The 27992-nt window shown below is 35.8% G+C and overlaps 3 protein-coding genes across 3 annotated transcripts in view; all 3 read right to left on the bottom strand.

The window, feature by feature from the left end:
* The window catches only part of LOC106055576 (RNA-binding protein 24-B-like), a 109244-nt gene extending 106740 nt beyond the window's left edge, over positions 1-2504 (bottom strand). The window contains exon 1 of the mRNA XM_056015003.1: positions 2227-2504. The gene's annotated coding sequence lies outside the window, so the exon portion shown is untranslated. The remainder of the gene's footprint in view (positions 1-2226) is intronic.
* LOC129923747 (uncharacterized) lies at positions 226-19596 on the bottom strand. Its single transcript, XM_056016261.1, has 3 exons — positions 19543-19596; positions 17440-17491; positions 226-992 (listed from the first exon to the last, which is right to left on the bottom strand). The coding sequence occupies exons 1-3, from the start codon at positions 19594-19596 to the stop codon at positions 226-228; spliced, it is 873 nt and encodes a 290-aa protein (XP_055872236.1).
* Positions 19597-21070: 1474 nt separating this feature from the next.
* On the bottom strand, positions 21071-27698 carry LOC129923773 (thyroid transcription factor 1-associated protein 26 homolog). The gene is made up of 4 exons (XM_056016408.1): positions 27522-27698; positions 23712-23847; positions 22592-22682; positions 21071-21954 (listed from the first exon to the last, which is right to left on the bottom strand). The coding sequence occupies exons 1-4, from the start codon at positions 27571-27573 to the stop codon at positions 21784-21786; spliced, it is 450 nt and encodes a 149-aa protein (XP_055872383.1). The 5' UTR covers positions 27574-27698; the 3' UTR covers positions 21071-21783.
* Positions 27699-27992: the final 294 nt, after the last annotated feature.

Raw genomic sequence — 27992 nt, 5'->3', positions numbered from 1 at the left:
GGTGTTTAAACGCATTTAATCGATGTAACACAAATGAAACAAAGGTGTTACACTGCACACTTACAAATGGACTAGACAATAGTTCTACCCTGTACAACTATATAGATGAGCTGGACAATAGTTCTACCTGTACAACTATATAGATGAGCTGGACAATAGTTCTACCCTGTACAACTATATAGATGAGCTGGACAATAGTTCTACCTGTACAACTATATAGATGAGCTAGACAATAGTTCTACCCTGTACAACTATATAGATGAGCTGGACAATAGTTCTACCCTGTACAACTATATAGATGAGCTGGACAATAGTTCTACCCTGTACAAGTATATAGATGAGCTGGACAATAGTTCTACCCTGCACAACTATATAGATGAGCTGGACAATAGTTCTACCCTGTACAACTATATAGATGAGCTGGACAATAGTTCTACCCTGCACAACTATATAGATGAGCTGGACAATAGTTCTACCCTGCACAACTATATAGATGAGCTGGACAATAGTTCTACCCTGTACAACTATATAGATGAGCTGGACAATAGTTCTACCCTGCACAACTATATAGATGAGCTGGACAATAGTTCTACCCTGCACAACTATATAGATGAGCTGGACAATAGTTCTACCCTGCACAACTATATAGATGAGCTGGACAATAGTTCTACCCTGTACAACTATATAGATGAGCTGGACAATAGTTCTACCCTGCACAACTATATAGATGAGCTGGACAATAGCTCTACCCTGCACAACTATATAGATGAGCTGGACAATAGTTCTACCCTGTACAACTATATAGATGAGCTGGACAATAGTTCTACCCTGTACAACTATATAGATGAGCTGGACAATAGTTCTACCCTGTACAACTATATAGATGAGCTGGACAATAGTTCTACCCTGCACAACTATATAGATGAGCTGGACAATAGTTCTACCCTGTACAACTATAGAGATGAGCTGGACAATAGTTCTACCCTGTACAACTATATAGATGAGATGGACAATAGTTCTACCCTGTACAACTATATAGATGAGCTGGACAAATAGTTATTTCCTGGACAGTTATATAGACGCAATATAACTTATGATAAAAAAAAACAAACTTAGAGGATGTAGATCAATCGAAACCTTATTAACAATACATTGGTTTTACAAAAAAGGAGTCCGACAAGCTGAAAGATGAAAGATAAAAAGTGTTTCAGACAGAAGGAAAGGAGAATGACAGATGAAAGAAACGAAAAGAGAGAGAGAGAGAGAGAGAGAGAGAGAAAGAAAGAAACAGAAGAATAAAGAAACCACGTAGCTAAAGAAAACACACAAAGAAGAGATCTAAGCAAAGTTAAACGGCAAGATAGAGAGATGAAAATATTTATATCTACACGCACACAAAAATCAACTCATGAACTAACAAGTCTCAAAATTAACTTTTTCACTAGTGCATGAATATCAACGAATTTTTTAAAAAAAGAGGGGGGGGGGAAGGAGAACAACAATCAATTAATGTACTGTAGTGCGTAATGACTAGCACAGAAACCTAAGAATCAGAGATTGTTTACATTTCACTATTGTACCTTACTATTTAAACAGGTAGATCCAGATCTATATCCAATATTTTCTAAAAGATCTAATTACCAGCATTGGCAGCACTAAGCTAAGAAAGCACACACACACACACACAAATCATGAGACTGATCGTGAATTTTATAATTCAAATCAGGTCAAAACAATGTATTATCAGTAGAGGGGAGAAATGCCTCAGGACAAATTGAACAGGTATTAAAATCTTTAATCAGAATCAGAGATATACTGGCTCTATTATCTGCGGCTTAATCCACAGATAAATCTAGATATAGATCTAAATAGAGCTCATTTGTTACAGTAGAAGGAACAGAGTCAACGGTTAGAAAACAACGGCATATTACAGGTTTAGATTGCTGTGTAGACAGTAAATCTCAGGCCAGATTTTAATAACAAACACACACACACACACACATATACACACAGTGAAAGACGACAGAGAGAAATAGAGAAGGAGAGAGAAAGAATGAGTGGAGAGAGAGAGAGAGAGAGATAGAAGAAAGTGAAGCTAAAGCAGGAGAGAAATGACAGTAGACACTACAAAAGAAAGCACTAGATCTAGGTACTGTAGTGTTAAATAAACCTATGGATCTAGAATCTAGGTCTAGAACAGAAGCTAGTACAATTGGGTCTACTTACGGTCAAATACTCCAGGAAGGCAAGAAATAAATACTGTACAGTATGCTAAGCCTACACGTGTATATGAAGAGACTATTGACACAGTACACGATAATGTGGAATCACAATAATTAGTTCGCTAGTCTATGTAGATGTAGATTGGACCAACTCCTACAACTGAATGACCGGCTTAGAACGACACAGGTACACTAAATCTGATGTCGGTACCAGACAAATTCGTTTGGAACCGAGAGCATACGTGGAATAGTGTTCTCTCTCTCTCTCTCTCTCTCCTTTATCTTATCCCTCTTTCTTTATTTCCTTTGGTTCTCTTACGTCTTCTCTCCCCCCCCCCCCCCCCGCCGCTCGCTTGCTTAAAACTGAAACCATCCCTCCTTTGTTCCCCCCTTCCCTTCCACACACACACACTCACACACACACATACCTGTTCTGTCACCTGGCTCCGCCCTCGACCTTAGCGTTTCACCTGATTAACCATGAGGCGAACGCGAGAAAGGGGGAGGGGTTTACCGCCGGGTCCTCCCCGCCCATCTATTGTTACGGCGATTGTGATGTTGTCTGGAAATGTCAAGCACCCACCACCCTCCCCCCCCCACACCACCCCGTCGTCGCACCCCCCTTCCCGACCTCCCCCCCCCCATCTCTTTCTTGACCTCCCCTCCCCTTTCAAGTCTTAAAAACTCTGGAACTATACGCGGGCATGTGCGTCTGCATTTGTATATTTGTGTGCGTGTGGCAGTGCAAAGCTTATATGTGTGTATATATCATGTATGTTGTGTGTACGTGCGTGTGTGTATGAGGAAGGGGGGGGGAATGAGGAGCTTGCTGTTGTTAAGGTCTTAAGGTATTTCTCTGAAGCTACTTATTTTTTTTTAACTGAGCCATGTCTTCAATATGTTTGTTTATACTAGAGCTCCAGTAGTTGTTATGTGTGAAATTCTAGAACAATAATAGAACGAATTGGCTGTCAGTGTTACACATGTGAAAAAAATGACTGGATTTAATTAACACTAAATAAACAGAAAAATTTAAGAAAACATTAACTAACACACACAATCTAAAAAAATGCTTAGAGCGATGTAGGCTTATGTTAGATCCAAAATGTCGTGGGAATTTTTCTTTAACAAAAAAAATGCTGTATTTCAAAATGATCCTGTGTAAAAAGCTTATCCTATAACCTATCGTACACAGACAAATGCTTGTGCTTTTTTGTGTCTGTAAGATGTATGTCTTTCTATATTATAATAATCATAATATAGAAAGACAAAGGTATAACCGTCGACACCAAAACCAGACTGGTGCGCTCCCTGGTCTTGGTCACATTCTTATATGCTTGTGAGTCTTGGACGCTGACCGCAGAGTTAGAGAGGAGGATCCTTGCAATGGAATTGAGATGCTACAGAAGGATCCTAGGTATCCATTCAAAGACCGCATCACAAACCATGAGATTAGAGACAGGGTTACTGCAGCGATTGGACCCCACGATGACTTGCTAACTAGTGTAAAACAAAAACGCAAACTAAAACTCTAAGGCCATATTACAAAGTCTTCTAGACTCATAAAGACCTTCTTTCGGGGAACATTACCAGGAAAAAGAAGAAGAGACAGATAGACAGGAAAATTACATAATGGAATGGACGGGCCTGTCATTGAAAGAGGTTCTATCCAAGGCAAAAGACCGAGAGGAATGGAGAAAGACGGTGAACAAATCTTGCGTGGTGTCCCAAGGATCCAACAGACTAAGGTGAAGGTGAAGTTTAAGATGTATGTAAGAGGAGCTGTAAGTAGCGTAAGACAATCTGTTCATGAAGAAAAAGTCGTCAGCCTCTGATCTGGAGAAGAGTACAGAGTTGGTTTAGTTTTCACATCCCTTGGAAATAGCGATTATTTCCCCTAATCTCGAATTTCCTGCAGGACTTGCAAGGGGGGGGGGTGGAAGCGATCAGTGTTTGAACCGGCACCTTCGACATAGTCTCGGAGGTCACGTTTGAACTCGGGACCATTGTCTCAACAGTCCGACACAGAACCTGGGAGTCATCCTGTAGTTGAGATCATGACATTGTAAAATCTCGAACAAGGTCAAGGTCACGATGAAATGTGGACGATGAAATATTCCACTGAAGAATTTCGGGCGTCATTCACTATTGGGGCGTCATTGGGCAGACATCACGACGCAATGGTCTGGTCGATCTGCTGTCAAGACTGGACTGCTCCAACAGAAATCGTTGTTGGATAGAACATGTCATTGAAATGCAAGGAGTACCTCTACTACACGGCGACTTTTTAATGGAAAACACACACACACACACATATAGTCACATAAACGAGGAAACATGATCATTTGAAGGGCAACTTGCAAGCAAAACATGCACACATAAAAAAAAAAACGGCATTGACTTGGACCATAAGGAAAGAAGACTCTATCATATGTTACAGGCATGACTGCTGTTATGACTGACCTCATTCTAGAGACAAGATCATGGAGGCGAAAACTTGCAAGAGAAACACACACACACACACACACACACAATGATAGTGACTTGTACGAGGCTGAGCAGATTATTTTAAATAAAGACTGTAATAAAATGCTGCATATTGTCAGGTTTGAAGTTATTGCACTAACTTTACTAGCTAACTAACAAACAACTCTACTAAGAACTAACTAATTAACAACTCTACTATGTAACTCACTAACTCACTGACTATTAAACTTTGACTAAATATTTGACTAAATTATTAAGTAGGCACAATTCTACAGCGAGTGTAGTCTCTTCTTTAGGATGTCCGTTTTATTTTATTATTATTTCTTTTTTTTTACGCTTGTTTCTTCCGGCCAGCGTTTTGCTGCTGAGCTGCTCTTTTGTATCGTCTGTGCCAAGCAGTGAAAGAGCAATAAAGAACAGTAAATCATGACTTCGATTTGTTTACTATAGTACTATAGTTATTGCCCTTTTTATCGTATTCCCAAGAATTAATTGATACATATTCAGGACATATATAGCTGGTGGAAAAAGTTAAGTAATTAATAAGTAATTAGAAAGAATTTAAAATGAAGTGTGTACACCGCTTCAAAAAAAATGAATTTGTATGATTGCAAATACCTAATGTAGACCTCAGTGATTTTATGTATTTATTAATGTTATAAGGTTTAGATTAGTTTAGACATACATAGAATTAAAGCCACTTTGAAATGGTCTGTTTTAATTTCATACGGATTATGTCACACGATATCAACTGACTGTTTTCATTTTTGTGACCGTAGCTTCCATTTTTTTTTATTTCATAGCTTTTTACCTTTACCTATCCCTTAGTCTGTTGGACCGTTGGGGCACCAAGCAAGATTTGTTGACCGTCTTTCTCCGTTCCTCACTGTCTTTTGCCTTGTTTAGAACCTCTTTCAATGGCAGGCCCGTCCATTCTTTGTTGTCCTCCCATCGCTTTCTCTGTCTGCATCTTCATCTTTTTCCTGGTACTAGTCCCTGAAGGAAGATCTTTGCGAGCCCCGAAGATCTTGTAATATGTCCATAGATTTTAAGCTTTCGTTTTTTTACAATTTTACTATTTCATAACACTATTTAGAAAATCGATGACTATTATAAGCTATCTCGACATGACCAACGCATAATTTTTCGTTTCAGAACTGGACACAACAGAATGAGTTAAATGTTCCGGAAGCTAAAAGTCGGGACTAGCCAAACTTGCCCTTGTGGAGCATCACCAGAGAAAGCTGACCATGTCCTTCAAAGCTGCATAAGGCTCGAACAAACTCTGGCTCCAAAACCTTCCTATAGAACAAAAAACTATACGGAGAACTGCCTGATCTAGACACCACTACGCGGTTCATCTCAGATATAGGGTTACTGATCTGAACCCTCCGGAATAAAACAATGAGAAGAAGAAGACGGCACAATTCAGCTGTCCAAAGTCTGTTCTTTTATAGTTGAGAAAACTTTGCGAGCAAGCAGAACACGCGCGATGGAAACATAACTTTTAGTCCAACCAATTATAATGACACGACTAGTTAACAGAAAATTAAACCATGACTTTGAAATGAATGATAAACCAGGAAATAAAATTCACGAATTAAATTCATATATATATATATTGCTCTTTACTTTTAATGAGTTGATCTCTGCCAATTTAGGATGTTTTAAAAGTGGTTGTCCAAGTGTGTGTGTCTGTACATGTTTGTATATCGTGTTTTAAAAAGCAAAAAAAAATAAATAAATAAATATCCACGCTCTTTGTCTCCGTACTAAGAGGGCGCCGCACAGGTAGAAAGCCGCTTAATGAAAACCAGAATCATTTTTTTTCTTTTTTTGGCTGACAGACCGCTAATACAAGACAGAAGTTCCAGCTCGAGCGATACTAAGAAAATTGGACAAGAAGGAGGGGGGAGAAGCAAAGGGAGGAAAAGAAAGTACGAACGTTGCTTATAGACCGGTGGGTTGGGGGGGGGGAGGGTGCTGAAGAAATCGAGGGGGGGGGAGGGTGTAGATTTGATTGAAAATTTATCATAATTCTAAGTTTACAATAATCTTGGATTTTAAAAAAGAAGTACCTTTGATAGAAAATGGGAGGAGCCGCACGTTAAACCAACAGCTTAACAAACAATGTTCGAGTGAGTCTCAGAGGCAATCAAGCTAGTAGGCCTATCTGTCATAAAACTCACCAAGAAGTCTGTATTGCCTACTTAATGGGACTACAGTACAAACAAAACAACAAACGATGCACGCGAGTGATCAAATTAATAGCTCGAGGGCAGACTTCGTATGCGAGATTGTTTGTTTGCTTGTTTGTTCTTCGCGTGTGCTAAGAATGCTTTGCGCACTATAGTGTAGATGTCGTTATTTGGGTGTAGAATTCTTAGCGACTCCTACCAGTCTAGGCGCAGGAGCATAGCTGGGAGGGCCGGGAGGTAGCTGAGTTTGGGAGCTGGGACAAACATATGGCATGGGGCCCTTCTGTCGTTGGTTCTGGCGCGCTAAGAGATGCTGGCTGTAGTACCTAGAGCCTTAACTGGACACACTGCTGCGTGGAGCGAGACCATTCGTTATTAAAGTCCTCAACACTTGACTTGTAACGTCACAACCTGTGGGCAGTTTAGATCAATAGCTTGTTGCCACATCGTACAGAACTATGACGTGACAGTTACAGTTACGTTACAGTTTAGTGATCTAGCACATAATCTTGCTTTTCTTAGCCAGCTGCTGAGTCAAAAAAGTGGAAGGATTTAGTTACGCGAACTGTCATACCAACCCCCCCCCCCCCAGGGGCTGATGAGTGGATAAACCCAGTTATTCTCCTATGATATATCCGTGTATGTGTTAAAATACATCGCCACGCCTAAATATTATCAATCTCCATGGCAGTGAGGGCTTGAGAGAAGGGCCGGCCTTAGCCTTAGGCTAACTAGGCCGCTTACAAGGGCTTCCCATTGTTGGGGGGCCTCGATCGCACAGGACTTACAAGATTTATTATAGAAAGGAAAGAGCGAAATTTGTTATTGTTGGATGGAGGACACTAGGTTTTAAATAAATTGCATAATTTTAGTTTTTCACTGTATATATTTTTTTTCTATAAAATTCTATAAAATTCACTTCGCCTATGGCCACCAATTATCTAAGGCCTGCCCTGTTGAGAAGCTAAAAATTCATCGTATCCTATCTTTCAATCTTTTAAAAAGCACAGACAAAAACCCTGCGTTATGACACACACATATTTACAACGTAGAACTAGAGGCTACTAAAAAAAAAACGTACATGTTACTAATTCCAATTGTAGCTACAAAGTTGGTTTCTGGGAATAAAAATAATTATGCCTCCTTCTTTTCATTTGGGAATGTGGGAATTTCCAAGTCATCCTGACTTCACTTAAGGTGAAGGCCATGCCCTAAACTCGTAAGCTGTTCTCGTAAGCATCCCGGGGAAAGCCAGAGACTACATTTAACAAAGCATCTTACACAACGGTACCTTATGTGTGACACAGTTTTCCGGAACCACGTCATGACTCACTAGGCCATGATGATTTGGGGCTCCGTCTTTCCGAGACAAGAAGAGAAGACCACAAACACTTAGGGACACAAATAAGCTAAAAATTAGTTCCAAAAATCAGTTTCTCACATAATTTATTACTGACAATATTAATTAGTGAAAATGTCGTTAGAAACATAATTCAGATTTAGACTTTCTCAGTTCCAATTACCATCTTACAATCTCTTCATGGGTCTGGAAATTCCCGAAACTGGCATCGAAGTTGATAGAGCTTCGCGTTAAAAACGTGAATGTCGTGGGTTCGATCTCCATACTGGCCAATTTCTTTTTTCAATGACGATCCGATCCAATTCATATGTTGTTGATGGTCATTGAGTTGTATCACCAGACCGCTGGTAGACAACTAAACCGCTGTAGGCGTATTATATCTTAACTTGTAAGACATTAAATAGCTTGAATAACTTCTTTTTTGAGCAAATCTAAATAGAACTTTAATTACAATATAAACGAATTCAACCTGAGATAAATTGAAATCAATGCAGTAGACTTGAATAATATAAAATGGTATTCTGAACAAAATCTAACTCACTGCAATAATACGTCTTTTCAGTCTGGCGACATGGAGTCGTCTGTCCTTAGATCGCTGACAACAATTCCGTTTATTTTGCATCATTCACAACCAATCGCTAACAATGTTACGAGTGTATGTCTATAATGGTACGAGCGTATGTCTATAAGGGTGCTAAAGTATGTCTACAATATCCTAAGACATGTAGCAATGCTACAAGTCTCTGTCTACAATGTCTAATTTTGTTACGAGTACAAAGTTACAAATCTCTATATCAAAGCATTTACTTTTGCTATTATTAACGTAATGCGCAACCTCCTCTTCCCTAGAGGCCTACAGACAATTTAACTAATTAAGTTCTGAAGTATTACATATATTAATGTTTTCTTTACATCATACCCCCCACCTGCCCCATTCCCTCCCTCCTGGGGCGTACCAAAAGTCTCAAAAGCTGGCAGACATTGCAGAGATCCTGATGTAACGTTGCAGCTTAACGAGACGCAGTTTCCCGCCAGTTTTATCATTACTTGATTTTTTTTAAAATGATTGGCAAATTAAAAAAAATTGTGGGTTCAAATTAAAAACTGTTAACAGGAATATATTTCACCCAGATTGTCAGGTAAATAAACTACCTGCCAAAATATACGTTGTTAAAAAAACATGTTTTAAACCCTTAAATAGCTCTGTTTAGACAAATTAAAATTGAACTATTTAACCACAATGGAAATATTAATCAGTGATGAAAGTTGGCATGTGTAGCTGACTGGAACGTACCGTCAGGCGACCAATCAAGAGGCTCGAGGTGGACATACGATACGAGCTGAGTTTTGTTTGCAGAGCTCTTGAAGGGAGCACAGTACATTTTCCCCATTTTACCCCCCCCCCCCCCCGCCCCGACATGTCCACCAAAGAGATTGAACCAAATCGTACTTTCAGTGCCATTAGCCAGAAAGATGAGCTATACAAAAGCATTTAATAACAAGGCTACAAAGGCAGTTTGTGTGGAAACACAAACTCAAGATGGGCCCCCTAAGTGGTCCACCCAAGCAGGTAAAAAGGTCGGTTTCAATATTTTCAGAAAGAATATCAGAATGAAATTCTATCAAAGGCAAATGACAGAGAGGAATGGAGAAAGGAAGTTGATAGATCCTGTGTGCTGTCCCAATGGTCCAGCAGACTAAGGGATAGGCGAAAGTGAAGGTGAAGTTAGATGTGAACCTGACCTAACTGATGTCATATAATGATCATCTAATTGATCTAATTGTTTTGTAAAGGGTCAATCTCTTATTCAAAGTCTCAAGAGGAAAAAACATTTCCGTAAAAAAAAATATAATCCTTTAGTTAAGTGACCTATGATTACATTATGTGTATATAGCCCAGGTGATAATATGAAAATATATTTATTAATTGTTTTTTTAAATTATGTTCCATTTATAGGCATATTAAGTATATATTAAGATTTTTTCTCTTTAAAAATAAAAGTAAACATAAAACATTTATTCTGTAAATGTAATAGTTAGTATGACAGAGATTACTTAACTTAGCAATACATTTGTAAACAAAATAATTTTATTGACAAAAAATCTAAAACCGTTTGCATAAATGTGTTAAAAATATGGTAGTAGTTGTTCCCCTTACTAAATTGCCTCCAGTGTTTGTTACTATTAATAGTGAATAGTTGTAAAAATGGTGTATTTTTATGCAATAACTGCTTGCATAGTTGATTTTAAAAATTAAATTTTTCGTTTTCAGAAAAACAAATTAGGCTTTGCATCAGAACTTTGAATGGCTTAAAATATCATGATATTGGATTTTGAATATCTTTTCTAGTTTACGAGATCTAAACGGGACCGCTAAAAAGACAAACAGATACACTCACATTCAAAATCTATATCATAGCTGCTTCTTTAAAACAGATTCAGATCTTTAAAAGCCCTTTTGTCATCTATTCACCGCTGGAGGTTTTGTCTGCATGTGGGAAAAAAATGCAGGTCGCAACTGGGTTTTTGTGTAGTCATGTGAAACACAGCACTCATCCTTAATCTACGGACTCGAAAACAATGCCATTACTGTTAATCTATTCCGTTTAACACTTAAACTGTACTAGATCTAAGTCGTTGGTTGATTTAGGCAACCTAATCCATGCATGAAGAGTTCTCTTTAAGAAAGGGGTTTGTGTTGGGCACAACATACAATAACTTCTAGCTGACGTCAGATGAGATTTGGTAACTAATGAATCGCCTGGTAATAATCGAAGCTCGTGCTGCTTGCCGTCACGCTAACCTATAAAACATGCTTTTATTATTTCGTCTAGGAACCCCGCTCCCCATTTTTCCTTCAACCCTAGAAAATCTTTTTTTTTTTAAAGATAATATATATCCATGCAGTGGCGTAACGAGGGTGTCAGGTGTTCGGGGCATCATTTTTTTAAACCTCATTGTTTTGAATTGTTAATACGTAATCGTACACAACAGCTCCCCGAAACACTCTTTATTTTTTTAGAATCGCTAGAAATTTGTGTAATATGGATAAGTAATATTTTGACTCAATTCTAAAGATTATCTAACAATTCTAACACAAATAGAGAATTGAGTTATAATTTTAAATCGAGCTTATTTAAAACTAGTCGGATATGGCCCACTGGTATTACTCGTCTAGTGGATTGGATTTAGATCCATGTCAAGTATTGAGAATGTTCCATCAAACAGATCCATGTCAAGTATTGAGAATGTTCCATCAAACAGATCCATGTCAAGTATTGAGAATGTTCCATCAAACAGATCCATGTCAAGTATTGAGAATGTTCCATCAACATTTTTTTTTTAAAGTTTACCAGTTAAGCTGACATATTACTATCAAATATTGAATACTGTGAAAATAATTTTAACCGATTTGTTAAAAAATTTTTTTATTTAATAGAGATTAAAAAAATTGGATTACTTTTAGGGCCTACTAGTTGTGGGAACATTAAACGTACATTACGGACTCGTCATGATCTAAAGAACATTTATGCCAAGTTTGATCAAGATTGGTCAAACGGTTTTGATTTCTATGCGGGATATACATACATACTACATACATACATACATACATACATACATACATACATACATACATACATACATACATACATACATACATACATACATAAATACATGCATACATACATACATACATACATACATACACACATACATACATACATACATACATACATACATACATATATACATACATACATATATACATACATACATACATACATATTAAATACATATACATACATACATACTCCTTACATTTTACTTTATATATTAGATATCCATACATATACACAAACACAAGAAGGAAAAAAAAACAACACCTCAATAATGAAAAAAAAAATGAAGCCCTAAACCGCCAAACTATCGATGATTTCTTTTATGCTCTCCCCCCATCCCCTTTATGAATCAAACACGGAACCGTTTAGATTGTCTAGAAGGTAGTAAACTTGGAACATCTAAATTCATGACGTCATTTGGTCAACATTAAAACACGCAATACACCATACTCTCTACACATCTCGTGCCAGACAGTCACGTGGCTATAACACGAATTTCCTATCGTATACTGAATACATACCAGGCGAGGTGGCTGAGTCGTAAAGCGCTTGGTTTTCGAACCAAAATATTCGAGTTCGAATCCTGGGAAGACTGGTATTTTTAATTTCGGGATCTTTAGGGTGCCTCTGAGTCCACCCAACTCTAATGGGTACCTGACAGTATAATACGTAGATCTAGCTCTTCGTGTAATAAACGTACCAATAAATAATAGATAGCTTTTACATTGCCCGCTGGCCTAATTGGTAGAATCGTTCAAGAAGTTGACAATGTCACAGGGGCGTAGCTAGGAATTTTCCATCGTTTGGGGGCCCAGGGGGCTTGACCTCTTTGGGGGTACCTGCAGCTGCTTAATATTAAATTTTCAATGTAAAAAAAAACACTCATTTGGGGGCCCCCCCCTCGTGTGTGGGATGTGATTCATGCAAAACACGAACTTCTTTTCACCTTCACGTCTGCCTTAGTCTGTTGGACCGATGGGGCACCACACAAGATCTGTTTACTGTATTTGACCTATTCAGTTCTATAATTGCATGTAATATATAACTTTTTCAAAGACATACCCGTCCATTCTTCCCTGTATCCCTCCCATGGCTTTCTCTGTCTGCCTCTTCTTCTTTGTCCTGGAACTGTTCCGTGAAGGAAGTTTTTTTGCGAGCCATCAAAATAAATGAAAAAAAAAAAAAAAGAAAATAAACGTATGAACGATTTCATGGCCTCGAATTCAAACCTGCCCATCGTATATTAATTCGCCTCGCTGAATACTTGGTCACTACGTAATAGTCTGTATATTTTTGTGAAACAAATCATAGTACCAAAGAACAAGGGCATGTAATTGAATTATACGAGTTATGTACCTTTGCCCATGCTATTCTATGTTCATTCTTTCTCTGTGTTGAATACATGTGTACTTTTGAGTGAGTCGAGTTTCTCTAGACATTTTTACAAAATTTCCAATACATATATTTGCACACTTAAAAAAAACTACAAATGCTGATTTGACCTGGCAATACTGGCTTATCCTCAGGCCTCAGGTATTGAAGTGTTCAATATATAACGAAACGCCTTTTAGAGCCTGCCCATAAATGACTCAGCACTTTTGTAATGCAGATAAACTTTAAGCACTTTTTAAGCTTAATACTAAAACAAAAATTAATGTACAAATGCGATTGACGATAACGCCTAGCGACGATTGAATCCATGCACTACAAATAATTTTTTTTCTAAATGAATTTAAATAATAACAATGAAATAAAAATTAATAATAAACTCGCAAGCTTTGTACCTTAGACCCTGCAAGCAAGCACACTTTAAATTTGCCAGCAAGGTTAACTTAAAAACAAGAAAATAAATCAAAGCTTGTTTAAGGGATAAACCGCACAATTACTGCCGTATATATATTGAGAGAGAAAAAATGTGTATAAAACATGATAAAGCGTGTTACTTGACATAGTTAAGAGTCTATTGGTTATAGAGATGATATAACATGTTACTTGACATAGTAAAGAGTCTATTGGTTATAGAGATGATATAACATGTTACTTGACATAGTAAAGAGTCTATTGGTTATAGAGATGATATAACATGTTACTTGACATAGTAAAGAGTCTATTGGTTATAGAGATGATATAACATGTTACTTGACATAGTAAAGAGTCTATTGGTTATAGAGATGATATAACATGTTACTTGACATAGTAAAGAGTCTATTGGTTATAGAGATGATATAACATGTTACTTGACATAGTAAAGAGTCTATTGGTTATAGAGATGATATAACATGTTACTTGACATAGTAAAGAGTCTATTGGTTATAGAGATGATATAACATGTTACTTGACATAGTAAAGAGTCTATTGGTTATAGAGATGATATAACATGCTACTTGACATAGTTAAGAGTCTATTGGTTATAGAGATGATATAACATGTTACTTGACATAGTAAAGAGTCTATTGGTTATAGAGATGATATAACATGTTACTTGACATAGTAAAGAGTCTATTTGTTATAGAGATGATATAACATGTTACTTGACATAGTAAAGAGTCTATTGGTTATAGAGATGATATAACATGTTACTTGACATAGTAAAGAGTCTATTGGTTATAGAGATGATATAACATGCTACTTGACATAGTAAAGAGTCTATTGGTTATAGAGATGATATAACATGCTACTTGACATAGTTAAGAGTCTATTGGTTATAGAGATGATATAACATGCTACTTGACATAGTTAAGAGTCTATTGGTTATAGAGATGATATAACATGTTACTTGACATAGTAAAGAGTCTATTGTTATAGAGATGATATAATATGCTACTTGACATGGTAAAGTGTCTATTGGTTATAGAGATGATATAACATGCTACTTGACATAGTAAAGAGTCTATTGGTTATAGAGATGATATAACATGCTACTTGACATAGTTAAGAGTCTATTGGTTATAGAGATGATATAACATGTTACTTGACATAGTAAAGAGTCTATTGGTTACAGAGATGATTTAACATGCAACTTGACATAGTAAAGAGTCTATTGGTTATAGAGATGATATAACATGCTACTTGACATAGTTAAGAGTCTATTGGTTATAGAGATGATATAACATGTTACTTGACATAGTAAAGAGTCTATTGGTTATAGAGATGATTTAACATGCTACTTGACATAGTTAAGAGTCTATTGGTTATAGAGATGATATAACATGTTACTTGACATAGTAAAGAGTCTATTGGTTATAGAGATGATTTAACATGCTACTTGACATAGTTAAGAGTCTATTGGTTATAGAGATGATATAACATGTTACTTGACATAGTAAAGAGTCTATTGGTTATAGAGATGATTTAACATGCTACTTGACATAGTTAAGAGTCTATTGGTTATAGAGATGATATAACATGTTACTTGACATAGTAAAGAGTCTATTGGTTATAGAGATGATTTAACATGCTACTTGACATAGTTAAGAGTCTATTGGTTATAGAGATGATATAACATGTTACTTGACATAGTAAAGAGTCTATTGGTTATAGAGATGATTTAACATGCTACTTGACATAGTTAAGAGTCTATTGGTTATAGAGATGATATAACATGTTACTTGACATAGTAAAGAGTCTATTGGTTATAGAGATGATTTAACATGCTACTTGACATAGTTAAGAGTCTATTGGTTATAGAGATGATATAACATGTTACTTGACATAGTAAAGAGTCTATTGGTTATAGAGATGATTTAACATGCTACTTGACATAGTAAAGTGTCTGTTGGTTATAGAGATGATTTAGCATGCTACTTGACATAGTAAAGAGTCTATTGGTTATAGAGATGATTTAACATGCTACTTGACATAGTAAAGTGTCTGTTGGTTATAGAGATGATATAACATGTTACTTGACATAGTAAAGAGTCTATTGGTTATAGAGATGATTTAACATGCTACTTGACATAGTAAAGTGTCTGTTGGTTATAGAGATGATTTAGCATGCTACTTGACATAGTAAAGAGTCTATTGGTTATAGAGATGATTTAACATGCTACTTGACATAGTAAAGTGTCTGTTGGTTATAGAGATGATATAACATGTTACTTGACATAGTAAAGAGTCTATTGGTTATAGAGATGATTTAACATGCTACTTGACATAGTAAAGTGTCTGTTGGTTATAGAGATGATTTAGCATGCTACTTGACATAGTAAAGAGTCTATTGGTTATAGAGATGATATAACATGTTACTTGACATAGTAAAGAGTCTATTGGTTATAAAGATAATAAAGCGTGTTACTAGACATAGTAAAGAGTCTGTTGGTTTTTCATTCTTCAAGATATTGTGTAATAAATCACATATTGTTTTAATTGAAAAGAATCTGTATATCTTGGAAACAAATCAAACAATTAGTTTCTAAACTGTTGAAGAAAGATAACTCTTGTATTGCATATTTAGCCCGTTAAAATTCTAATATGATTTACTTCTTATTTCCCTTTGTTTTGCTAGTACCACCAAACTTTGAAACAAGTTTATTGTGCGACAGGTAAGTTAACGCGCTAATAAAATTTATTACAAAACAACTTATTACTTTATTACTGTGATAATGTATTTAAAAAGTAAAAATACCATAACAAAAGACTGACATGTACGTGTGTGTCTCAGTCTGACGAGAAAGAACCGCTCATTACGTCAGTGCTAAAGGAATTGTCGCAGTGTCGTCAATACGGAGAGTGACAGGAATGTTTTGATCGCTGACCTATCTTATCTTATAAATTAGAGAGATTCCTTAAAAGGTCAATAATAGAATATACATCCTCAGTTTGGGACCCTTCAACTCAAGAAAACATTAAGAAACTACAACAGTCACAAAATAGAGAAGTAGGATTCATAACAAACGAATATTCACATTTGACTTTTGACTAGAGTAACACCTTTAGTAAAAGCATTCAATTTAGAGACCCTTCATGATAGAAGACTTAAAAGTAAAGAAGCAATTAAAAATTATATATAAAACACTGAACCATAAACTTCTTATGCAAAAACAAAACCTAATAAAATACACAGAAAGACCCAAAGATTAAGACACATTCCTAGTTGAATATGCTAGGACAATTCTTCTTTAGTGTTATTAGAGCATGTAATGGATTGCCAGAGTCAGCCAGGAAAACCAATGAATTGGCAGAGTTTAAGTCATTGATTAACATTAGCGTAGGCTACATGTAGGCTAGTATCAGAATTTTAAAATTTTACATTAAAAATACATCTAAATTATGTTACTTACAAATAATACCCTCATTATTTCTCGTGAAACTACTTGTCAGGGTTGTGTTAAGGCCTTAGCTCGTTTGCCCCTGACATTCAACAGGCACCTTGGTGCTCACTATAAATAAGTGACTCACTGTTAACAATGTAACTGTTTAATGATATGAATATAAGTTATGATGACAAACTGATGGAGTAATGACATTGAGTTTGAAACATTCCAATATTGTGGATCTATTAATTAAACAATAATTCTACAACGTACACATTAATGTTCGAAACCACAACACACTGCTGACTCTAGTCTCCAGTGTAGACTTCCAGACCAATCCCATACTAACTCCCTGTAGAGACATAAGAAAAGACAAATTGAAAGTTCTAGTTCCAAAACACTAAGGCAGCGAAACAACTGCGAAATGCAGTAATGCCTTAAATACTCACCCTAAACAGGGGAACACAGAAGAATTTCAAACACACGTTACACCAGCATAATAACAAAACCACTCCATAAACTTACAAACAAGGCAACCAAGAAAGTGCGTTCAAAAAGTGTGCACTTAATAAACATTGGTGCTAGAATGCCACAATCTACGCACCGACACTACTCACAATATATGCATGTGCACAGAAAAGAGGGGGGGGGGTGGAGGTGTCATAAAAGGTGGCCCCATTTTTTTATCTTTAAATGCTTCTGGCATGTGGGACCTATCATGTTACTGCATAATGGTATAGAGATTTCTCATCATAGAACACAGATACATCATATATTTTGCTATTTTCAATAAGGTTGTTATAGCTCGTAGTTAGGATATAACTTTCTTTTTCTCTTTTTATATCGGTACTTATTCTTTGTCTTTGTTATAAATGTAACATTAGTCTTATAAGGTAAAATTAGTGTAATAGTTGAACATTAGTTTAATAGTGTGACATTAGTCTTATTGTGTAACATTAGTCTTATTGTGTAACATTAATCTTATTGTGTAATATTAGTCTTTACAGTTATTTCTTACTATTAGGCCTATTGTTTTATTTCTGAACGCTTAAAAAAAAATAACTGCAAGAAGCTTTCTAATCGTCACGTGATCAGCGCTTAGCCTATTAAACGAATTTTCTATCGTATTATTAGCCAATTAACTTTAACGAGACCTACATCGCACAAATAAAACAGGAAAAAATCTTGGCGCGTGGTAGCTATTTGTAATCATATGCACCACAAACTCCATTTGAAGCCTAGACCTAATAGTGATTAGAGCCTCACGAGAATGGGCTTGCTAGACTGTAGACAGGATACAAGGTAATTTCAAAGAGTAAAATATGATCTTCATTTTCTCAACACTCCGAGAAAACATTAAGAACAGATATCCACATTAGGGTAACCAAAGTCGTACTGTAAACATTATTCTCCAGCCGTAATAAATAAGGATCATAAAATTCGTATTTTAGTCTCTGCATAACAACGGCTGTGAATGAACAATTATGTTTTTGTTTTGTTTGTGTTGGTATAGTTGGCCCCGTGGCTAGTGATCAGGTCAAGATTCAACAAGAAAATAAGATAAGATGTATAAGATGGCGAAGAATGGGGTACATTACTCGCCCCTGCACTGCAGATCCATACAGGGGCGGACTGAGTGTCAAGATCGGAGTAGGCATTTCTGTACAATGCGGCCCATAAACTGTATGTCATATGATGAGCATTCAATCATATTTGTCATCAGAAGCATTGTGTAAAATTTAATAATGTATCAAAAGTATTTTGCTATATAAATAATTTATCTATCTGAAAATCTAAATGAATAAAGTTTAACACTTGGAATTGTGAATCTCTTATTATGAAATAATTTCTGCTATCATATACATTAATTAACATATACATGTACATGACCTTAAAATTCAAGGCATTCAAAGCTGATTCAGTCATATTATTTGACACGACTCGCTATCAATATCGTCTATAGTAAAGGTTCAAAAGTAATAAAAGTAGGCTTACAAAGAAAAGCTAGATGATCGACATCAAACAAAGAGCCTGCCTTTGTCTTGATATCTGTTAAGGATAACTTCAAATTGGGAAGAGTGAAGAAATTTTGTTACGCATTTTGTAACAGCATCCAAGAGACATCATTGAAGGAACACATGATGATAAAAATAGTTTTTTAAAAATAAGATTAAAGAGGTAAACACAATATACTGCAATTTGTAGTTATTTATTAATTAAAAAAAAAAGTAAAAAACTATGTAAGATAAATCCTTTATAGAGAATCGAACTCTGTACATTTTAAGTAAAGGCGGTTGGTCGTTGTGCTGGTTAACCATTGGCCAAAGAAACAAATGACCCTAACATTATCTGACCTATAGATCGCAAGGTCTGGAGAGAGAATTTTACTTAACTAATACTCACAGGGTCAGACACTGTTTCCTCAATAACTTGGAAACCTAGTTTGACCGTCTGCATCTTCGAGATGGCTACACACACCACAGAACACCAAGTCCACTTGCTTGACGGGTAATTCAATATACTTACGTTCAGTAAAACTAATGCTGTCAAGATTCCTTCATATTTTAGCAAACCCTCTATGTAGGCCTATTTCAACCTAAGTCCTAAGTCCATATCTTTGTCTTCTTCATTCATAAATGCTGCAATCGCAACGTTGGTGAATCTCTAGTGCTTGCGAGAAAACATTAATAATTTTACTAAATTTTTTTTGCACAAGATTCTAGCAATAGTTGCTTTTTATCTCTGCAGGACATCTCAGTGGTCCTCAGAGTTATGATATCGTTTGGCTGTCTGTAGCTATTCTTGTTTATTGTCCATTGATTACGTTATACTGCGCATATTTCTGTTTTATAATTAGTTCATGTATGCATGTTTCTGTTTAAATTGTAAATCTACTATTGTAACTACTTCCTGAACTATCTTCAGTGCCCACAAGACTTCACTACATCAGAAACATTGGAGGCTACGTTTGTATGTTCAAGATGGTGGCGAAACAAAACAAAACTTGATTATTAACGATTGATAGAATTATAATCGCCCAGGTGCTAAACTGTTTGAAATAAAGACATTGTCGACTATTAAAGGGATTTAAATTGTTTTGATTACTTTTCTTGACAAGAAGATGCATTACCGCCCTTTTCTGGGCTGTCTGCAAGCTGTATTATAGTTAGGCGTTTTGGTTTCCGAAATGAGAGTCCCCTGTACAAATCTTGATAGTAACTGAAGTTTTGAGACATGGGGAATTGAGGACATTTCTGGGGAAAATTCAGAACTGATAAAAAGCTGGCAGTAGTAAAAAATTGCAAAGAAAAACTAAGGAAGCACTGGTTCGTGTGGTCAACAATAATAATAAAAGTTACATACTAGGTCTCTGGTACGACAAAGTAGAAAGCACCAAACTGTGGGAGATGAGAGGACAGAAAAATATAGAAATGCAGATCTTAGAGAGGAAGTGGTGATGGATTGGTCACACCTTTAGAAAAGATACCAGCAACAGAGCTAGGCAGGCCTTAGAGTGGAACCCCCAGGGAACAAGACGCAGAGGAAGACCAAAAAGAACATGGCGAAGCAGTGTACTAGAGGAAGCCGAGAGGACTGAGAAGAGCTGGGAAACCATAAAAAAACTAGCAAGAGACCGTGGAGAGTGGCATGTTTTTGTCGAGGCACTATGTTCCATGAGGAACCCAAAGGAATGATAATGATGATATACTAGGTCTAAAATCATCAAGTTAACATTATACTTTATAGATCTTATTTCAAACATGATGTTGTCCATCTTTCACTATAGGAGGAAATCAGAAGAGATTTAATGAGATAACAGCACCATAGGTACCAATGTGACAAAGAATGACTTGACTCTTTAATGAAACACTTTGACACAGAAACAAGTAAATGTTACGCAATATCAAACTTACAATTAAAAAAAAACAACTTAAGTTTTTTTAGATTTTAATTTCATTTTAATGTTAGTATTGTGTACATGTATCACTCTATCAACATTATATCAACACACATGCATCTCTGTATCATTCCGAATCTAAAACTTGTATTCACACAAATGAAAAAGGGGCAAGAATCTATTACACTTATCAACCACATAGTAGTGGCAATGAACACACATTAAGACTTAATGCTCAGTTCTTAGTAAGAGAGCTCAAATCTCATAACAATTGTAAGTTTTGTAAGTTTAACTTTGACTTTTTGTTCTACTTTCAACTCAACTTGGCACTAATATCAGAATTTAAAATCAATTTAAAATTAACTATTAAATAAACAATGTCAATAACCTGCATTAATGTTGGTGAAAAGAATTAATTTTTTTTACCTAACATGAATAAACTCAGAATAGGTGAACTGTATTACAGTCACTGCTTTTTGCAAAGAAACTTTAAGTGCAAAAAATAGGCTTGAAAAATTTCTGCCTAAATTTCAAACCAAACCAGTCAAAACAATGTGAGATCAGAACAAATAATTCCTTCATTCAATCATTTCTGTTGGAGAACAGTTTTAAGATAAGTAAAAGCAGTTTCAAACATTTTCAATGTATCCATACACATAATACACATATACCCATCCAAATGCAGACACATAATGCATGTATGTACAGAGTGGGACTATTTACAAAGTAACTCTAGCGCCCTCATGCTAACTGCTCGATTTATTTTTCTGTATTTTTTCTAACAACAATTCCATCTGGTACTTCATGACTGGCTGGCCTTTGCTGGTCTTCTTGCATCTCATCTTGTGAAGTCTCTTCTTCTTTTCTTTGTAACTGGTCATGGCTGCAGATTTCTCAGACTTTCGTTTCTCCATCTCCTGAAGAAAGCAAACACAATAGCACTGTACATTCATTGATTCAGATAGACTGTGACAGCAGCTGAGAACTCAATTAAATGTCAGAGATGGGGATACAAAATGGGGGTAAGGGAGAATTTTTACTTTGTTCCTTATTAGTGAAGTATGTAGCAAACATTATTTCTGTATATTTTGAAATATCCAAAGAACTCAGCATGTTTATAATAATGCTAGAATGGAATTTCACTACAGATCTACAGATCATTTGGCATTAATTGGAATGATGCTTTAGGGTTGCGACAGAATGAAAACTAAAAAAAAAATTAAAAGTGTGAAGCAAAAATAAAAAAGACAACGAAAAACTTTACTAGATTGTTCAAAGAATTTGTCACTGAAAATAATAAATGAATCAGGCTATCAATAGTTCAGATTAATATTATTACAGATATCACTATAGACATTTCCTCAACCTAAGTAAAGACTCAACTACAACTGAATAGCAAAAAGCCAACAAAAGAACAAATATATATTTCAAGCTGAATTGTTTGAGTAAATTAAAATTTAAAACATGAAATGAACAGACTATTTAATTGTCACTATTTGCTCTAGTTGGGTGTAAATTATGTAAGAAGAATATTAATAATTTGGAAATAGAAACCTGTCTGCGTTTTTCCTTTTCTTCTTTTTTTTTCTTGGCTATTTTCTCAGCTACAGTGAAAGCATGAGGTTTCTTCCCTTTGTCAGGAGTTCTGAAATGTAGATAGAAATAATATTAAAAGAACTATTAAAAAAAAAAATTGAGCATCTGGATTTTTTAGACACCAATGAGTCCACCCAACTCTTACTTTGACAAACAAACTATAAGTCAGAACTGAAGATGGTTAAAAAAAAATAGTGCTCAAGTATTAACAGCTTTCAGGAGGTTTATAAAAATAAAATTATTATCTTCTTTCTAGAGGCAATGAGACTGATTCAGTGACATTCAAACTACAATCAAGTCCTAATGACTAAAGGATTCTACACATGCACACACACAAAAAAAAGTTCAAAATTTTAAAGAACAGAGCACTTATGCATGACATCAAATATTTCAAAGTGAAACAAAGAAAAAGTCTAATGGCCTTTTTGTAGTGATAGGAAATTGCATAAAGATAATCACCCACAGGGATAGCAGAGGGCAACAAGCTAATAATATTTGCTCTTCAGGACTGTACAAATAAAGTAAATTAAGCTTCAGCTTTTTTTAAGGATGAAAGTATCAAATAGAACTTTTCCCTCTGAAATTATTTCACACATTCAGACATAGTTATCTATTTGGTTTATTCAGAGTGCACTACCATATTATGATTAAAATTCAATAGTTTTTTGTTTGACATCTGAAAAAGTTTTTATTAGTATGGGCTTAAAAGGAAAGGGTTCAACCTGTTCTTTTTATATCATTCAAATTAACTTTTATAGAACCCAAATTATTTTAATTTTGGATTATGAAATTAAACATGAAAAGTCAAAGACTGTGGAAAAGTCACGTAAACTAGATCTACAAAATATTTTATGATCCAAATTTGAAATATGTGGATATTTGGCAAAGGGACACAATTCAAGATTAAAGTATGAAGCAATTATACACTTTTCAAGGGGAAAAAAATTCAACCAATAATTTTTTAAAGCATAGAAAATGAGAGCCCTAGACAAATAGAAATATTATTTTTCCCATCAAACAGAGGGAGCATTGTTCCAAAGAGTTAGCGAGTTAACAGCATGTATTATATATAATATACCCTTTGGAGGAATGTGGAAACCGAAGTCTTCGATGCTGAACAAGACTCTGGCCATTGTGTTGTTGTTTCTCTTTTCTGAGAAGTTTCAAATATTCATAAGCAGCTTTTTTTTTCCTCTTATCAGCAAAACCCTGACCTGGAAAGAGAAAAGAGTTTAAAATGTTTAAATAGAACATCAAGGTTCTATTCTAGGGAAGAAAAACATTTATGTTCTGTGCAGCTCTTGTCAATGGCTCCATTATATCCAACAACACTCTACTGGTTAAAGACATTAACAACACTCAACAGGATAGCCAAGGCAACCATGTCACGGTTGCAGAAAAGAGTCTGGGACAACATATTGCTGGACTATCAGTACTATAGCCCTAGTCTACCGGACCTGTGTGTTGAGCACCTTGCTATACGGAAGTGAAACATGGTCAACCTACTCATGGCAGGAAAAAAAAGATGAAAGTCTTCCACCTTCGATGCCTAAGGTGGATCTTTAAAATAAGGTGGCAAGATAAGATAACCAATGACGAAGTGCTACAAAGAGCAGGGTGCCAGGATGTGCGCTCTGTTATAAGCAGCAGACGCCTTGGCTGGCTTGGCCACGTTCGTAGAATGCCAGTAGGTCAACTTCCACAGGACATTCTGTATGGCGATCTAATAGAAGGCAGGAGAGCCGCTGGTCACCCACTTTTACGTTATAGGGATGTATAATGTATGCAAAAGCGACATGAAGCTCTTCAAAATTGACACTAGCAGCTGGGAAAAAGTGACACTGGATAGATCCACATGGAGAGAAAACATAAAGGAAGGGTCACGGATTTAGTGAACAGTGTCAGGGAGAGGTATGGCGAGAATGAATGTTAGTTTGATATGATTGTTATATTCCCTTGTTATGAATGCGAAGTGTTTGCACGTGTTGTGAACTGAGTGATTAAGTCTTCGTTGAATGTGCGAGAGAATGTGTTAGTCAGTAAGGTCTTGCTCCCGGTCCAGGAAGGTTGGACGTTTACTTCCTGGACTGGTATTTATGCATTTATATATTTATAAGTTGATGGACTGGTGTTTTGTGTATTGCTATTTCATAAGAGTGATATAATTGTGTGCTTTATTAAGTATTAAAGTATTATCGATATTCATGAATATAAGGAGTTAGAGTTGATGTATATTAAGTGTTCGTATTTGAGTTAAGCAAGTATTGATGACATAATTGAGTAACCAAGAAAGTATCAAGCAAGTATTATTTAGTATTCAAGAAACCCCTAGTGAGCCACATGAGCCAAGTTAAAGTAACACAACAAGAGACACAGCGAGCAGAGCAGCAGTATATATATATGTAATTTGGAAACCCTGACATCTGGAGGCTTCGTCCGGGCAGGTATCGTTGTACCTGTTACCTGTATTATTAAACACCAGTGTATTAACCGGTGTACTAATACAGTATTATTTCTTGACATCTATCTGAGGGCTAGTCCGGGCAGGTCAGTTATACCTGTTATGTCATTCGTCACGTTGAAGAAGTCGATAAGAAAATAAAGAATAAGCAACACAAGCAAAGAAAAGGATACCAAAGTTTTTGAGCTTTGTCCAGTCTGGGACAGTAACTATTGTACATGACATTGTCTACTAAAGTGGGATTCAAGGCAATCTGTATTATTTGTAACCTACTACTCGTTGACATTTTTGGGCCTCGTTCGGCAAGTATTTGAGGGTCTTTCGACACACACTGAAGAACTTGACATTGTTTACATTGTTGAGAACACGGAGGAACTATTTGTTTGTGTTCGCCATCAACACGTTATTGTTGAAGTAAAGCAGTCTACTAGAACTCTACGAAAGGTCATTGACTAATTTATGTAAGACCTGTACTAGAATATGGTGCCTCAGCATGGGGCTCAGGAGCCCAAACCAACCTAAGAAAAATAGACAAGGTTCAAAATATTGGTTTATGGATAATGACATGAGCAATCAAAACAACACCCATAAGAGCTATGGAGGAAATCGCTGCCCTGATCTCTCTGGAAGAAAGAAGAGAAATAAAAATCCTTTCCCAATTCACTAAATTGGAAACCTTGGAAAGGCACCCACTCAAAACAAAAATCCACAAAACTGGCACAAAAAAACGTCTCAAAAGGACCAATTTCATACAGGAATCTCTAAACCTAAAAAAGAAACACCAACTTGAAAAAATTACTCTGGAATCCTCGATACACTATAACGAATCTCCACCCTGGGACGAAAACCCTCTTCCTACTATAAGGGACCATATTGAAAACATAAAATGAAAATCTGATTACAGACCAACAGAGCTCAAGGAAATAGTGAACTGTTTTCTACATACCAATTACCCTAGCAATCAGTGGATCAGAGTTTACACGGATGGCTCATCCCATAAAGCCACCACAAATGGAGGAGCTGGAATACTTTTCGAATGGCCAGATGGAGGAAAACTAGAAAAATCCATTGCAACTGGAGAGCTCTCTGACAGTCACAGAGCAGAAAGGGAAGCACTAGCACTAACTGCTACCATGCTAGCAAATCATCCAAGTTCCCCTCACAGTTAGATTGTCTTGCTAACCGATGCAAAAACAACCCTCCAAAGCTTGCAAAACTCTGATTCCTCTTATATTAAAAACCTCAGAACAGCACTTACAAAGCTCAACAACAACAGCAAAAAACTGTTATTCAATGGATACCAGCCCATATACAACTAGAAGGAAATGAGAAGGCTGACACACTCGCCAAGAGTGGGAGAACTAACTCCCAAATAAACTCTGCACTCTATCCAGAAGAAATGAAGAAGTTAATTGTAAACAAAATAAATGAGAAATGGATGAGCTCTCATCAAAATCACAAGAAAGATGACGATTACTATCTAATAGGCTATCCAGACAAGACCAACGTCTAATCTTTCGACTCAGGACCGGACACAACAGAATGCGACAACACATGCACTGGAAGCTCAAAATTGGAACCAGTGAAATCTGCCCATGTGGAGTATCACCAGAGAATGCTGACCACGTCCTCCAAAACTTCTCTCTTTACCAAGAGGCCCGTATAAGACATTGGCCCCAAATCACCCCAATAGAAAGAAAATAGAAAGAAAACTATATGGAGAGCTCCCTGATTTGGAAACCACTGCGCAGTTCATCTCATGTATTGGTCTAGTCATATGAACACTCCAACATAACAATGAGAACGATGAAGAAGAAGACTGTAACAATGAGTCAGTCAGTGTCTCAAGACAAGTCTCACTCTCAGCAAGAGTAGGAGCACGTTCTACATAACTAGATGATAGATCTAGATATTGTATCTAGTACTTAGAGTAGGTACTCTCACATTTTGATTTGCCACTTATAAAATAAAATTCCTCCTTTAAAACTGTACAATTTGATGTAGAATCTATACTTTCAGTCTTTTGTATATGTATTCACAATAGTTTTTGAAATATTCACATTTTAAAAAATTTGCTTCACTTTTTTTTTTATTTCTCTAGATCTATATAGAGTATAGAGTCCATAGGATGTCAGGACGCCTCGGACAAACTTAAAATCACAATAACTTTTGAACCAATAATGCTAGTAGTATAATAAATTTGGTGTTGTTGGAAAGCATTTTTCATCCTGGCTCTTTCATTATAAATTCATTCTATTACATTTACTATTTTACACATTTGTTGGTATAGAATTATTATTATAGAAGTATAGCCTCTAGTAGTAGGCTCTACTCCTCTAGCCTCGATCTAGTTCTAGTAGGCTCTAGGATTAATGATTAATTAATAATTTAAATTTTTTGGTGCAACTACCTAACTTAGAGTCTTACCTTCTTTTTTACTGCCGAAAAATGGCTTAACGAAATCACTGTTTGAATTCATAGCAAAATACCTATTATTATTATAAAGTCTAGAGTCTAAATTACTCTAAATAGAATAGTCTAAATCTCGGACTATTGACTCTATCAATGAAAATGTTGACTTGTTTTACAGAAGACTCTTTAAATTTGGAAACAAGAAATTTAGAAATAATATAGAGCTAGAGATCTATTTGATTATTCGATTAATTATTATTTTTTAAACTTTAAATTAATTTTAAACAGCTAAGACGTTAAATGCCACCATGATATGATTTTCAGTTTTTAAAATATATTTAAATAGATCTAGTAGATTATATCTATAAAAAAAAATAAAAACATAAAAGTAAGATCTAGATCTATGTGATTACAACAACAACAACAAAAAAAAGTAAAAAAGCGAAAACTAACATCATAACTAGATTTAGAAATAGATCTAGATCT

Source organism: Biomphalaria glabrata, chromosome 17 (assembly GCF_947242115.1).
Source record: "Biomphalaria glabrata chromosome 17, xgBioGlab47.1, whole genome shotgun sequence".
NCBI classification, from domain to species: Eukaryota; Metazoa; Mollusca; class Gastropoda; family Planorbidae; genus Biomphalaria; species Biomphalaria glabrata.
This window is presented reverse-complemented; position numbering and strand designations above follow the sequence as displayed.

What these genes read in the sequence shown, in the direction of transcription:
- LOC129923773 (XM_056016408.1), bottom strand. Translation starts at nt 27,573, where the DNA reads ATGAATTCAAACAGTGATTTCGTTAAGCCATTTTTCGGCAGTAAAAAA. An exon ending in TTTCGGCAGTAAAAAAGAAG is followed by an intron (nt 23,848 to 27,521) that starts GTAAGACTCTAA and finishes TTCTCTTTCCAG; the next exon opens with GTCAGGGTTTTGCTGATAAG. An exon ending in AAAAGGAAAAACGCAGACAG is followed by an intron (nt 21,955 to 22,591) that starts GTTTCTATTTCC and finishes TGCTTTCTTCAG; the next exon opens with GAGATGGAGAAACGAAAGTC.
- LOC129923747 (XM_056016261.1), bottom strand. Translation starts at nt 19,596, where the DNA reads ATGCAGACGGTCAAACTAGGTTTCCAAGTTATTGAGGAAACAGTGTCT. An exon ending in AGGAAACAGTGTCTGACCCT is followed by an intron (nt 17,492 to 19,542) that starts GTGAGTATTAGT and finishes ATGTCTCTACAG; the next exon opens with GGAGTTAGTATGGGATTGGT. An exon ending in ACTGGAGACTAGAGTCAGCA is followed by an intron (nt 993 to 17,439) that starts GTGTGTTGTGGT and finishes TCATCTATATAG; the next exon opens with TTGTACAGGGTAGAACTATT.